Genomic DNA, 15,661 nt, shown 5'->3' with positions numbered 1-15,661 from the left:
GGGAGACTGCCAAAATAGAGGTGATCACAGCTATAAAAAACATAATGCAATATAACAGACCTGAGCCCACACCTCTAAATTACTGACAATTTTGCCTCTGACTTCTGAGAAAAAGTGGGCCAATTTATTCAATATTTATAAGCCCAGGAGAGTGCTGAGAGTGAAGTCCTGAACAGTAAGAAACAAAGTCTGCAATAAACCAAATACTGCATCCATGGCAACTCACAACTCAGTTAATAATTTTTCAACATAAAAAGAAAGATTTTTTCATGGCCACTGAAACAAGCAATTTACAAAATTGACTGAAGTGAAGGCATTTTTGCATCTGCTGTGTTTTTCAGGGCCTTGGTCTTTTGTTTGAACCTCAGGTGCTCCCCAGGATGCTCAGAGAGCAAGGATTGCCCCTAGCGAGCATCCTGCCATCTCTGGGTGGCAGGAGGAGAAAGGTGATCTACTGCCTATGTTTTTGTCACACCAGGGCTTGATGCTTTGCCTGTGTGTGGGAAAGAGCTGTGCTGCAAGAGGTCTAAAAGGATTTCAGTTTTCTTCTGCAGAGAATTTCAATGCAGATGAGATACGTATTTTTCTCTTTGCTTTCACAGTCATTTGGGAAAAGAAAACATTGAGAGACAATGCTGCTGCAGTCTGCCCCTGGAGAGGCACCTCAGGGTCCCCCTGTCTCCTCTTCTGAAGTAGGAGAGAGGTTCATCTCAGCAGCTCCAGGCAGAGCAGCGCTGCTGTGATGCCTGAGGTCTGCTCTACGTTCAGGGGGAGAAGTTCCTGCGTGAAGCACAACATCAGAGCCACAGATCTTTCAGGAAGGTACTGATCACTCGTTTTGGAGAGGTTTTCTTCCCTTCTGTTCACTAGGGACAGCTATCCCACTGTCAGGGTGCAGCTGCATCCGACACTCCTCAAACACACAGTCAATCCACTGCTGACCATGTATTTTAGACCTATAAAGTTTTGAAAGACAAAGCAGAACAATTAAATAGGGTCAGAATTTTGTAGGTAAGATACTCAGGCTCACAGGAACTAAATAATTTACCCATGGCACCAGGCAGAGGTGGAAAGACACTTGACATATCCAAAGTGTCAAGCCAAAGCCCTAACTTAAAGACAATCTTTTCTTCAAATAAACATTTATACTAGTTATGTTTAACACAGCATTTCACATACTGGGGAGATAAAACACTTCTGGCTGTTCTGTTGGACATCAGGTTTGGTTGTATTGTTCCCTACTGCATGCAAACCACTCCACAGATAACAGGCAGTAACGCTAATTGCTTCCCAGCATCATTCAGCTTTCCCTAAGCTCCTGGTCAAAGGCAGCAAAATTGTTCTCATCCCTGAAAACAGAAGTCTGTCTCTGTAGTTTTCCTACTGAGCAGTCATACTGTATTTTCTTTCCAAACTGGGGTGGTATATTTCTCTTCCAAACCTTTACCGTAAGATTGGGTCACCAATGAAAGTCAAATGAAAACGTCAAGTCTGTACCATATGTTGATGCATTTGTTATTTTGTTGAACATTGCTGCATCTGGATAAGTCAATCCAGGTTAAACATCCCTCTATCAAGACAGTCCTGATTGCTGTTAAGGACATCAGCACATCTGCTTCTTCTCACACTGATGAATTTGATGAATTTTGCTAGGCTGTATTGATTAACAGTAAAACTGAAATACTACCACAGAAATTTGCTTGAAGTAAAAACAATTATTCAAATTCCATTCCATATTTTGGACATATCACTGTAGTAAAGACTATAATGGGCTACAGAAACTCTTTTCCTTAGTCAGGGATCATAAACAGAAAGAGAACTGAGGATATTCAGTTTCTGCTGGAGAGATTGTTGTGCAGGACCTGTTCATCTCCTTGCAACTGAACTGCTTTCCACGGAAACACAGTAATCTGTGAGTAGCCCTCCTCTGATGTGGCTCTGTGGGCACTAATTCTGCAGTTTCTCTATAAACAGCTATGCGCAATGCCCAGCAGACCTGCATTGGAGAAATAATCTTATGGTAGTGATGCCTCATGCTTTGGACACAAACTTAGATGGAAGCTGCACATGGCACAAGGGAGAGAGAAGTATTAACCAAATCCTCTGCAATGGTGAGGTTTTTGCAGAAAGTAACAAGGAGGTTTAATGGAATTACACACTGCACAGCACTGGCAATAACTTCATCACTACGACCACCACGAGAATCAGGCAGCTGGACCTCCATTAACCTTTGTTTCTCTCTAGCTTCAGAAGTTTTTCACAGTCAGAAAACAGTGCTTCAGTCAGGCAGCCTACAGGCAAGAATGAGTGAAACAATATCATCTTCTTCACATTAAAGTTAATATATATTCTAAGATAGAGAGGCATGTGTGCTATGGATCCACACCTGAAGATCAACACAGCTAAAAGGTCTTAGCAAAAAATGGCTTTCAGTGTGTTTTTCAAGTTATTTAGCATGAAAAGGTCGTATTCAAAGAGTTTCACTCAAGTGAAATATGATGTAGTTAAAAAAACATAGTGCATACAAGGGCTGCTCAAAGCCATTTTTATCAGCAGATAACAGCTTTACCTTATCACCACAATTTCCCTGTACCTGGGAGTTTGGAAACAGAATGGTAAATTGACATGAAAATGGTTCTTGGTGATGGGAAACAAGCAGCAAAATGACACAATGAACATATTTAGGAACAATTTAATTCTTTATACATCATGATTTAGGAGACTGAATATGCATCAAGGTGAATAATTTTTCTGACAAGGTGAAATGTGGAGTTACCGGTCCAGCTTAAGTAATGTTCACAACCACAGAGATAGATTAAGAGAGAAGGCAAATAAATAGCTTATGCACATAAATTCATTGTAAGGAAAACTAAGATACTGAGGCTAGGCAGAATAAAAAGGGAGAGAGAAGAGAAGGAGAAAAGAAATATGCTCTCTCTGACCATATGCTTTGGGCACTGAGCAGTGACAGAACCAGATGGTGTGACTCAGACTTTAAAGTATAGTTCTCTTAGTTTTTGGAAATTACATTAATACACCCTGGAAGTATGATATGTTTTAGGAGACATTAGGCATTTTTCCCCTGAAAATTACAGAAATTATTTCATCTCCTTTTTCCAAATCTAGACATTTCTTGTTTGCTCAAGGTTGGCCACCTATGGCTTTAAGTTATGAACCTCATCCCAGAGCCAGATTTTTGCTTAACAAATTATCAAGGCTTCTTTAAGAAGATTAAGCTGTTACTTTGTCTGATCCCAGGAAGAAAGAAAAAAAAAAAAAACAAAAAGCACCCGTAACACATAGAGAGGGAAATGTCTGTTCTGATACTTATTCAAAAAGCCCTTTGATATGGAAATCATTGGCTTTAACTCCTGTAGCCTTAAGCCTCTCCCCAGTAATTCAGATAATGCATGCAAATGCCTGGACACTAGCCCACTGTAATCACAGAGGAACGTGCTTCCTGTTCCTCTTCGGACTGTTCCTATTCAGACTCATCCTTTCTGTCTTCTCTCTGGCAGTATCTGAGTATCTCCACCTGCCAACACAAGGACTGCATTTGTACAAGACCTGAAAAACCACTGTTGCTCATTCTCCCAGGCCTGCAGGTACCGTCACAGTGTATGCAAATATCTAAAATGGAAGACATCAGCATATCTACTTAGATGCACCTGAATAAATGAAAATGCTGTATCACCACTGTGTTACCTGCCAGCAGGCTCATTTTCTGACTAAAGTGCTGTCCTGAGGGCCACCTTAACATGTTTGTCTGCAGTAATGCTCCAAGATCTAGCCAAAGGGGCTACAACAAGACTACCACTGCATGCGCCCTGGGCAGTGAGCCTCCACCACCCGCAGAGGTGGGGAAAGGGCTGCCCAAAATGCCCACAGGGTCTGCATGTGGGGTGCTTTGTGCACTGCTGTTGTGCAACCCATCCCCGGTGGCAGTGCTCCTCACATAAAGCCGTAGTCAGGCCCTTTGCCTCTGACCAGTGGGGCTAGGCTGGCCCAAACCACTTCATTTTTGACTACTGAGCCTTTACTATTTTCCTTCGGCTCCCCCCTCCCCCCCCCCCCCCCCCAGTGTCCTCCCACCCCCACGCAATCATGAATTATTTTTATTTTAGGACCTGAGTTTTGTGAGGGTGGAGGGAAATGTATTCATTTTTGTTAGGACTGATAGCACTGATAAATGTGTCTAACATGCAGAACGTATAAGAACGATGTCCATAAGAAGACTCCATGGACAATAAGAACAGGACAAAGATACATGGCACTTCCCCTGAGTGCTGTCCTTCAGCTATTTTCAGCGCAAAGGATTTCCTGAGCTTGATGTGGTTTCCTATTTAGTCACCTTCAAGAAACTTCTCTTCTAGATACTTGTTCAGGCTTTCAGATGTGAACCCATCTAAACTTTTTGCATGCACATCACTCAGTCCTTTGTGGGTTGAAGGCCACCTGGTAGGGGCAGTGTTGTTCTGGGCAACGGGTCATGCAAATATAGTAACCACACAGCCAACCATAACAAACCTCAGTGAACTGGCATTTTTTTTTAAATCCATCCAGGGCAACAACAGTAAAAGAAGGGAGAAATGATAATTGTCTAGGACCCCTAGAGAGTGTCAATGTTTGGGTGGCTCTCCTGCACACAGGAATGGGACCTTGCTTTGCAGTGTGCCTGGTTATACATCTGTGCCCTTCCATACCTCCAGGCTCTTTGAGGAGGGTCTGTGAGTATTCATTAACACTGTGTTTCTAAATTATAAAGAAAACCCTTAAACACATTTCCCTGGTTCAGAGAGAAACAGTTGCAGATATTTGGAAGGATCTATTGGGCAATTCAGCCTGAACCCAAATGACCACATCAGCCACCTGGTTTTAGTATCCTTTTCTCCACCTCAGAGTAGAAAAAGTGGCAAAAGGACAAAACCTTATAGAGGAGATCACAGACACCAGTGACCCCAACCACAAGACACAGTGGACACCAGGACAATGGTGCAGGCCACATGAAGTGGAGCCACTGCTGATCAGGGGAAGCAGGCTTACATCAGGATGGGGCACTCCTGAGCATCCCAACCAGCATAATGGTGACAATATATCAAAGAATGGTATTATTCCCTGGTCCAGGCAACTGAGACCTTCTTGCAGATCCAGTAAATCAAGGCAGATGCATCTGTAGCTATTTACCAGACTTCAAAAGGCAGCTCCCAGCAGCACCTTCACTACCACTTCCACTGTGGATCCTGGAGATACTTCCATGTGTCCCATCCAGCATGGCATTGTGGGGCTGACACAGAAAGTTCCTTTCCTCCTGCCCAAGGAGAGAAGGAAGAGCTGACAGTTGACCACACAGGGAGATTACTTTGGCTTCTAGCAGCAAAGAGAGAACTGATCTCTCCTGTACTTCTACCATTGCCCACACATGCCCCCCCTGAAGCAACTTCCACCCGCTCCATCTGGCACAGCTGCAAGCTGGGCTGTTAACGTCTTTTCTTTTCTTTTCTTTTCTTTTCTTTTCTTTTCTTTTCTTTTCTTTTCTTTTCTTTTCTTTTCTTTTCTTTTCTTTTCTTTTCTTTTCTTTTCTTTTCTTTTCTTTTCTTTTCTTTTCTTTTCTTTTCTTTTCTTTTCTTTTCTTTTCTTTTCTTTTCTTTTCTTTTCTTTTCTTTTTTCTTTTCTTTTCTTTTCTTTCCTGTCACCATCAAGTGCCATGCTGCTTTATCTTGTGTTTTAAACTCTGTCATCATTTGGCCACAAAGATTCACACTTACAGAGCTGAACAACAGTACTAAAATTATTCCCCACTGCACTTTCTTCTATTAATGACTTCTGTCACAAGGATCACAACTGATGGGTTATGGCAATTACAGGAAATAATGCAAGCTTAGGAAATTTTTTTTTAATGGAGACAAGCACAGATGTTCCTCTCAGAGCACACTTCTAAATTTCCCCTCAGGTTACAAGAGCCCTGTGCTGTGTGGGGAGTCAGACACAGAGTGCCTGTGTTAAAGGCATGCCCTGAGCTGCATGCAGGAAAGCAGAAAGCAGCAGAAAATATAGCATGCAACATTTCGTGTCAGTTAGATGGTATTTTCACAGACTTTCACAGATGTTTGTCATACATTGAGGCTCTCCACCAGTTCCTACAGATGTCCCGTCTCATAAGATGGGCTTCCTACAGTCCTATTTCCTCTTTATAGCTTTAGTGAATTTTCTTTTTCAAACTTGAAAACTCCCATTTTCTACATAGAAACAGGACATTTTGCTGTCATGTTTTGCTTTCAGCACACTTTCTCTCCATCATAAACATTTGGTGTATTTGATTTCCCAACCTTTGGTGTTTTAGCTCCTTTTGCACATCAGGTACTTCCCATGAAAAGCAACTGGGCATATAACAAGACAGCCCTGCAAGATAATGACTTATTAGGGAACAATTTTCATCCTCCTCCTAATCGGTTAAAAAGAGCAAAAATATCTGCACCAGGAGATCACATAAGAAGGAAGTTAAAACCATTTTCTGGGATATTTTAATCTTCAGCACCTCTAATTCAGTGTTGCATGACTTAGTCAGTAACCACAGCTGGACAGGACTGTCCCACAGCTCTCATGCAGCCAAGGAGTGGTGAATTAGGAAGACGCAGGGAAGAACATTATCAGCAAGACTTGGAAACAGTGATACCAGTTGATACTTGCTGGAGCACTTCGACATCCTTTTAAAACCCAGAAGTAGACACATCTTCTGTATGTAAAGCCATCCTGGTCTCCTTTTAGATATTTGGCAAGGAAATTTGTAATGAGGACAAACAATCTGCATGTCTTATAATGCTTCCATATGACATTACCATGTAGTGTGTTTTCCACAGTGATTAAAGAGAGCCTACTGATTCAAAGATGGATGGTGCAGATTTGCTTTCTGGAGAGTAGAAAATTTGGACATGGAGGGCCCTTAGGCAGCCAAGCCTGAAAGGAAGTCTTCTTTAAGCATGCACAAAGAACTGTCCTATGGGACCAGTGAGAACTTGATCAAAGCCTTCTGCATGCTGTGGTGGATGGGGATGGCCTGACCACTCAGTGAAGCACACAGAAGACATGCAGGGCATTTGAAATCTGAAGCCCTGTCACACACGCAGTCTGTGCAAAACAGATACTTCCAAAGTACACCAGGGCTTGCTGTAGATAGTCCCTACACTGTAAACAAGGGTGGAAACCTAACATCCTTCATGAGCAGCTCGCTGTGGTTGTGCAGTGGTATTGCTCTGTGTGGACAAGGGTGGCCATTTGCACGTCTTCTGTTTTTAGGCAGCAAGGAGGTCAATTGTCTGCAAGTGGCATTTTTTAGAATAGATTTTCAGCTCCTATCAGTTATCACTGCTCTGCTTAAAATGGGGTCATTTTAATTTGCATCAACAGAAGATCCTATTTAGATTTAATTACAGATTTCCATCTCTATGCTTGTGCTGATAGGGGCAGGACATTTGGGGACTTGGGGGATAGATCAGAATGTGGAAGTTGAAGCAATTTTTGCATCTCAGACCCACCTCCAGCAGCAAACAGCAGAATGCATTTGAGCACACACCCTCTTGCTGAGGTACACGGCATTTAGTTTCTTCCTCTGAGGGGCTGATGCAGTTCACACAGGAAAGACGGACATCACCACGTGGTTTCAGCATTAATGACAGCTTTATTGTAAAGTGGGGTCTTCATAGAAGCAACACAGCAACCATACAAAAGCCCAGTGTGGAGTCTTTAAAATTTTCTAGGGTTAATGTGGCCATGCACAAGTTTTGAAGTACTTCTGGGAGATGCTCTTCAGTAGACAACATATCCAGGTAAAATCAGATAAGTATTTGTAAAATAAAAGCATTACTATAAAAGAGCAGCCAGAATGTAGCAAGAGCCTGCCAATCTGCCATAAACTGTTCCTGTAACAAGGAAGACAAGTGCACAGAGGAAAAAATAGAGACACTGCAAAACAGTTCTATTAAAATTAAAGCCTATTGGAGTATCTGGTCTTGTATTTCTTTGCCCTGATCAAAGCAAACTTCTCCCTTCCTGTTGCTGGCAATATTACCACGTAGTCCATCAGTGAGAAGTGTGTAATACTTAACAACAGCTCTTGCCACCAAGGGTTTTGTAGTGTGAATACATGAGGAGGACACAAAATGGAGAAAAATAAAACTATTGTCATTTTACAGGTGGGGAACTGAAGCCTAGAAGGAAGAAATTTGCCTGAGGTCATATTTGAAATGTATATCATTCAGTGTGAGCCCAGCCATGCTCAGTTAATACAGCTTTTCCATTGTTTTGTTCAAAGAAACCCTATGTGTTTCTACCTGTTCCTTTTGGAATATTAATTCCACAGGTGAATGCCCTGTGTTAGCACTAACAGTTTCCTGACAATAAAATGCACAGATTTAAATGGAAATGAAGCCTCACTGATAAAGCAAGCCAGAAGCACTTTCCAGTTGTGTTTGGTCATGCAGCAGTAAAAATGCTTCTCCATCCTCAGGACGGGAAACAACAGTTGATCCATTTTCTGGACAACTACCTACAAGATCAATCCCAAATCTTCCTACCACAGAGAGGAAAATTGAAGGTTGTTTTCCTTTTATAAAACCACCACAGAGAGGCAAATGTATGTCAGGAGACACTGCTGTGGGTGTTGGAGTGATGTAAGGGGACAAAGCAAATGAGCAATAGTTGGTGACTCTAACACCAACGGCCTTAATGAAATACACATAAATACTTTCAGCAGTAGTTCTATGGTGACAACAAGATAACTAACTGAAGATTTTATCTATTAATATCTCCTTTTCTTCAAACCACCTTCTGCCAAGACTAAGAAAATAGAGAGGTGGCATCACTTGCCCTGGTGCTCAGGGAGTCCACATTACTTTAGTCCAGGCAGGTGAAAGGAGAACTGCTTCCATGAGGAGCTGCTCTCAAGATCCATCTCATGGGGGAAGTACTGCAGAGAAGTGGTTTAATGGAGGGCTGACAACAGCGTACCCAGGAGAGAACCACATGCCCAGACTTTAGGCCTTCCTCCCTTTCCCCATGCTGAGGGAAGGAGACATTTGCCAGCTGCAAGTGCTGCATTTTCAGAGTTGGCAGATGAGCAGATTCATAGCTAAACATACCCAAGGGCCAGAACAGTCTGCACCCCAATTACTTCAGTATTTAATGTTTTTCCACTAAGCTTGCACACATGAACAGCTCTACTCCTGCAGCACATTTCTCTTCCCTGCTTGTGCTGTTTCTCCCATGATGTTCCAGCACTAGTCAGAATAATCTCAACACCATGGTGCTGTAGGTGTAACTAACCAAATGTGCAAGCATTGAAAATATTTCACCTACCTAAGACATGAAGATAATTTTTTTAGGTAGCCAGTCATTGATGTCTGGGTCTAGAAAGGGAAAAAAGAGACATAAATCACTTTTAAATGAATTTTTCTCTTTTCTAGGACAAACATTGAAGAATTCTAAGTGTGATGCAAAGTAACAAAACTGAGTGTGGAGTAGTGAGCCCAAGCCACGGGCTGACGTGATATAAGGAACCACTGGGGCTGAAAACCTCAAAGATGAGTCACATCTTATGAAACAAGGAGGTTTCCAGCTTGGAACAGAGAAAGATGGAGGATGCCCTGCAAGAGCAGGTGTAAGGAGTGTAATGCTCTTTTCTCTAACCTGTTTCACCATGGTTGTCTTCTGAGTGGGAGAGCTTGTGCAGTTGTCCACCTTCTCTTCTTGTTGGCTGCAGAGCAAAAAGAAACACCAATGGAATTGCACCTGACACAGCTCTGTGCAATTCATGCTCATTAATGAAGACAATGAAACTACAGCAAGAGTAGAAGCTGCAACCTAACAGATGCTTGGATTGTGGAGAGGACTTTCTTACTGATTTTTTATTACAAACGGAATTTCATTAAAAATAATATTGCAGAGCAACAAATAAAGGGTAAAGACTAGACGGATGGCACAACCAAGAATTTCCTTTGAGAACTTTATAAGAAACATTTTATTCTCCTTTCCTCCTATTTTTGCCTATCTTAAATCTCATGTCTCTAGGTTGGTCTTGTTTTGTTTCCTTCTTTTCCTGAAGTACATGTTGCTATGTTTCATGTTGGACATCTCTACTTTGCTTTGTCTAGGCATGAGCAAAGACCTCAAGAGCATGGTGTCTGGGGGCAGTCAAATTCCAAAAACCATTTCTCTCCAGCATCACCTTAGGTAAAGGGGGAGCAGTAAGGATTTCCAGGTTGGAGTCATCCTTCAGGAGCAACAGCAGAGACGAGGAGAGGTACATGCTGAATTTCCAGGCCGAGTGTTGACACCAGCTGACTGTGCTAACAGGCTGAAACCAGGATTTTGTTTCTTGTCAGCTTTTATTGCCAGACTACTCAAACTTCTCCCTCCACCAAATCACATGCCTTTTATCTTGAGTATTTTTTCATCCCTTCTCTTTTACCTGCTTCCTGCTCCCAAGGCTTCTATCTGATTCCGCAATTGCTTTGAAAGTTTTCTGTAATCAGAAAAAAAAAGTAGTGACCATCTGCTTAGTTGTTCTCAGTATTATTTCAAGGCTGCTATACATTCTTCTGCTGAATTTTATACAATTACTTACAGAGAGGCCCAAACTTCTCTTGGTGAGGTATTGTCCCTTCTCATGTATTTATAAGCTCCTAGATTAGGTACTCATTTACTTTCTAGTAATTTTTAGCAATTACTGTATGGAAACTGAATTTGTGGGTTCATCCACTCTTGGACAACAAACAAAACTCTGCAGTCCCAAAGAACCCACACAGTAGTAAGAGTGGATAACATTGGTATTGAGCTAATACTTTTTAGATTATTGTATTGCAGGAGAGTAGCATTAGTATTTCTGGATTCTTCCCATCAAACGTACACTACCATGGCAGTGGGAAAAAGGGTCTGGTATTTTCTTCTGTGATGTCCTCCAACTTTGTCTGATGGAGACACTACAGCAATTAAAAGTAGAGCATCTGAACTTCCCATTAGGTGTGCGAGAGCCCTAACAGTGTAAACAGCAGAAGAGCTGAAAAATCACCTCAAAAAATCTTGTTAATTTAAACCTTATATTATATTTCAGCCTTTGTAGTTACAGTTCATATGATGCATACTTAATGTCATTACTCTTCAGAACACAGAGAACAAAACTGAGTCTAAAATCACTTCACATGACTGAAAGAGGAGTTTTTAAACAGCTCATACCTACTGCCAGCACTTCATACTTTGTGCTTAATTAGGGAGTGATTGCTAGGAGGAATACTTAATCCTTCACATTTACTGAATTTAGAGGATTTCTGAACCATAGAACAGTGGAGAAAGGGAAGAGTGAGAGTGAAAAGCCTAGTGCTTAACGCACATGGGCTGGTCTCTATTTATATCATGCTGTGAGGATGTGGTGTTTTGAAATTCAGAGATTTTATGTATCTCACTACATACAGGCAACTACAGCCCAGTAGTATGGTAGGACATGATTTTAATGACACTTGAACTCTGGCTAAGAAAAGAGAGCTGTTGCTCTGAAAATAACTCTCTGAAAATAACTGTGTAGCTGCAGCCTTTCCTGCTGCTGTTCAAGCTGTTGTTTTTGCTCTTTATTCTGCAAAGTAATAACATGAACCTGGTACAGAAAGATAATTGAAATAAATAACCAGGATATGCCCTGCAATTTGTCTATTCTGAGGAAAAGATAAGCTGCTCCTGGAATCTGCTAAGAGTGTGATGAGACTTTCCACATCTAAATGTAATTTGCATTTCTGTGGTTGGATGATTAGGTAACAGAAAAAGAAGATAGTCCATATAAATTTGAGGAGCTTGTTTGATACTGCATAAACTGTATTAACTTATAATCAATAACATATGTTTCAGGTATTGCTGATGTGGAAATATTCTTGATACTATCAAATAAGATAGAAGGCATTGCTAATACTTACAACCCAATTAGTTCAGAGTTCTTGAGCTGTTCTACTAAGTGGCTTATTTTTATCTGCATGTCCTTAAAAGTTCAAAAGAAAAACAAACATTCTTAATATTAGTCCATCAGTCTAGAGTGAAATAAAAGTCAAGTCAGAGCTTATTAGCATGTGATCTGCATCAGTGCTGTCCTTGGAAATACCTTATTCTCCTCTCCCAAACTGTCTCTGATAGAAATCTACAGGAATCTGCACTCCCAGTATTAGTTTGGATTACAGTAACTTTCTTGATGACTTAAATTCCCTACAATACAAGCTTAATCATTTTAAATGCATAGTTTCTGGTTTGCTGGCTACAGTCTGCAAAACTTCTAAACTAAAATTTCTCAATGTTACATTATTTTTTTTTTGTTCCTGAAACTAACAACAGACTAACTCCCTGCATTCTTACTTGTACTGTATTTCACTTTATTGCTTTGCTGTTTTACAGCTTTGTAATTAAATTTGCAAAAGGCTAGCACTGAATGGTACTGGTCTAAACAAAGAAAGAAAATGTACTGTGATATGTAATAGGATGTCATACCTTTAAGATGTTGTCCTGTTGTAAGACTAGTTCTCTTTCTTCCAATATTTCTCTTTTTTCCTAAAAATCAACAAAATCAAATATAACATGTTAGGGGAAAAGCATTAATATTAAAACAGTAGCATTGGTTAAAATTTTAAGGTAAATAGACTGTATTAAAAAGCTACAAACAAGCACTTTCTATCCATCAAACATTTATCAGAAGTGAGGATTATGTGATCACACTGCGTGCTTGACAGTCTTTCTAGCTTCAGAAGTTGTGGCTGATATCAGCAATGAAGAGAAATCTCATAGGAATGAAATTATTTTTGGTAACAATAGGCAATGGGATAAAAGACAGAAGCCGAAGCTGGTGTCCATGCTGGGGCAAGGGCTTTGAGGGAGCATGACTATTTTAGCAGGCCCCAGAGGATCTACACAGGAGCAAGCTGTGGGATGATTTTTAATCAATATCAGTAGAAACTAATGCAAACACATGGGTGGTGGGCTCAGTAGCTGGTGGGATGCAGAATGCCCTGAGCATGAAAGCATCCTCAGGAGGTAGTCAGCCCAGGAAAAGCCTAGGGATGGTGAGCAGGGAGCTGAGTGTGAGCTACCAGTGTGCCCTGGCCACAATGGAGGCCAGCAGCATCTGGCCTCTATGGATGGGAGCACAGCCCGTAGCTCAAAGGGAGGGATTATCCACTCTTATTCAGCGTTCTTTAGACCATGTGCAGCTATTGCATCACCCCCAATACAGGATGGATACCAATGAAATGGAGTGAGTTCAGGGGGATCCTCCAAGGCGGTTGTCCAGGTGCCTTGGAGGTTGTGCTGGCTCTGTCCTTGGAGTTTTTGCAGACCCATCTGGATACAGCCCTAAGCACATTGGACTGAGCTTTGAGCAGGAGGCTGGACTAGAGACCCTCCCTGTGTTCCCTTCCCACCTGAATTACTCTGTGATCCCATGGCTCTGCTGACTCATAAATGAAATCAGCTTGGTTTATGGAGGCCCCTCCTCAGTAAAAGATTTGCTTTTCTGTAGCTTAGCAGGCATATGCACTATTTCAAAACTTTGCTGTAGACTTTGTTATTACAAGTGCTTGTACTTAATTGATTTGCTGGGAAAAAATAATCTTTATTCATACTGAACAAAAAGAAAGTATCAACCAGTCAAAGCAGAGAGGTAGGAAATGGAATCTGAAAATCAAAACAGTCAATGTTGTTTACCATAGTGCTTTTTCAAAGTCTTATGATGATTGATGGAATATAGAGGATTTATTTTCCAAGAAGCTAATTCAAATCCCAGCAGCATGTTCATAAATCTGAAGCCCCTCCCACTGGAGGGACCAACCAAGGTATTAGCTACCCAAGTGTTAATACATGCTTCTGTAGTAAAACAGGAGAAGAAAGCTTGTTGGTATAGGGTCATTATTATGCCCACAAAATAAGAGATTTTGTACCCCATACCACCATATCCATACCCATACCTTCATGGATAAAAGCATGTGACAGGAGCAAATAATATATGATGCGCTTTGGGCAGCTTCAGAAGCAACCACAAAGAGTAAGTCACAAACTCAAAGTCACTCTGACTCATCTGAAAGCCAAGTCTTATGTCATCCCAGCATCAGTGACAGCAATGATGGGGGACTTTTGTCATGCCAGTGACAGCCAGCCAAATCTTTGGTGGGCCTGTGTCTGGGCAAAGTTAAGCATCACAGAGCTACAGCAACACAACCTTTACTGCTCCGAGTCCAAACACAACAAACTGTTAATAATCTTCACGTAGACTTTCACACTCTTTCTTCATATCTCATGAATACTTCTTTCTACATAAGGGCATTTTGATACCTTTATAATGTCCCTTTCCTTTTCTTCTATCCCTTTCATCAGCTTTTGCAAACATACCTGTCACAAGAAAACGGTAGAAGGGGGTGAGGTTGGGCAGGGTGAGGCGGAGGGAGAAGTCACAGGTTTGACAAGATGGGAAACCAAACACGAGCTATGCTGTAAGATTTGCATGTCTCTATAACCATCCATAGGCATTCTAAATGTTAACTATGACATTTGGTTTTATTCCTCTCGGAAAATGATGAATCAAATCATACCTGTGCCAGTTATTTGTGGATGTTTTACAATCAAAAGAAGATAGAGGAAGAATGCATGTGTGTGCATTCATGCATTCAGCCAACAACTGATTCCTTACAGCAGATATATGTAGGAACTAATGGAATAGCCAGACAAACGGGAAAAAAAAAAAAGAGTCCTCTTGATTTTTTTTACCAATATCAGCAACTCTGGTCTCAAGTATTCTTCTGCATCTGTCTAAATTGCAGAGGCTTTAGAAGAGGAACTGGATTTTTCCTTCCATGGGTAAAATATCTTATGTACCAAACACCATCCCTGGTTAAGAGCCCTGCATACCACAGGTTACTTCAGTATTAACCACTAACCAGGGTATCTTTCACTTGCTTTCTTCCTCAGAAAAGATGCTCTAATGTAAGTTAACTAGCTCTTGGGAAATAAGGATGTCTTGGTTTGAACATTTCTGTGCATCCTGTAAAAATGTAAAGTCTGCATATTACAGATTTTCTCAAAGCTTTAATAGCAGGATATGTTGTTATTAAACCACTTACCTTCAAATGTCTTATGTCCTCCAAACAAGGAACCTGCTGATGCCTATGAAGTTTATATTCATGGAATTCAGAAATCTGAAAATTAAAATAAAATATGCTTGAAAGAGAAACAATGCAGTGGGAAGTAGTTTTTTTTCCTCCATTTTCTTTATACAAGCGTTCTTGATTCTTCAGACTTACGAGTTTCTGTTCAAGATGACAGAAAGTTTCCCTGTGAGGCCTACTTATGAAATAAAATGGAACGAAAATGTAAAAAATGTCTGAAGGCGCGTCTTTGCAAGAACTGCAATTTTAGTTATGCTTTCGATCAAGGACATAACTTCATTTTTGAAAGATGCCTGAAACATTAAGATAGCAATAAGTGTTGTTTAATGACATTGGAAAGATGAAGGTTGCTTTCAAAGTAAGTCTTCAAGTACCTTAAAATATATTTTGGTCATATTTTCCGGTTGCCTTTAGTTGTCAGGAAGTTGACAGCATTTGAAAAGCACATAAATAAAACTTTTTTTTTTTTTTTAATTTTCAGA

General features: G+C 40.9%; 1 protein-coding gene across 1 annotated transcript in view; it reads right to left on the bottom strand.

Annotated features, from left to right (window-relative positions):
- Window positions 1-5,190: 5,190 nt before the first annotated feature.
- The window catches only part of LOC310895546 (uncharacterized protein), a gene marked incomplete at its 3' end in the record, with an annotated part of 20,219 nt that continues 9,748 nt past the window's right edge, over window positions 5,191-15,661 (bottom strand). The window contains exons 3-9 of the mRNA XM_083827015.1: window positions 15,135-15,209; window positions 12,517-12,576; window positions 11,955-12,016; window positions 10,463-10,516; window positions 9,682-9,748; window positions 9,352-9,401; window positions 5,191-5,308 (exon numbers count right to left, since the gene is read on the bottom strand). Of these exons, the coding sequence (XP_083683141.1) occupies window positions 5,191-5,308; window positions 9,352-9,401; window positions 9,682-9,748; window positions 10,463-10,516; window positions 11,955-12,016; window positions 12,517-12,576; window positions 15,135-15,209 (486 nt within the window). The remainder of the gene's footprint in view (window positions 5,309-9,351; window positions 9,402-9,681; window positions 9,749-10,462; window positions 10,517-11,954; window positions 12,017-12,516; window positions 12,577-15,134; window positions 15,210-15,661) is intronic.

Source organism: Anser anser (assembly GCF_964211835.1).
Source record: "Anser anser genome assembly, chromosome: 2".
NCBI lineage: Eukaryota > Metazoa > Chordata > Aves > Anseriformes > Anatidae > Anser > Anser anser.
This window is presented reverse-complemented; position numbering and strand designations above follow the sequence as displayed.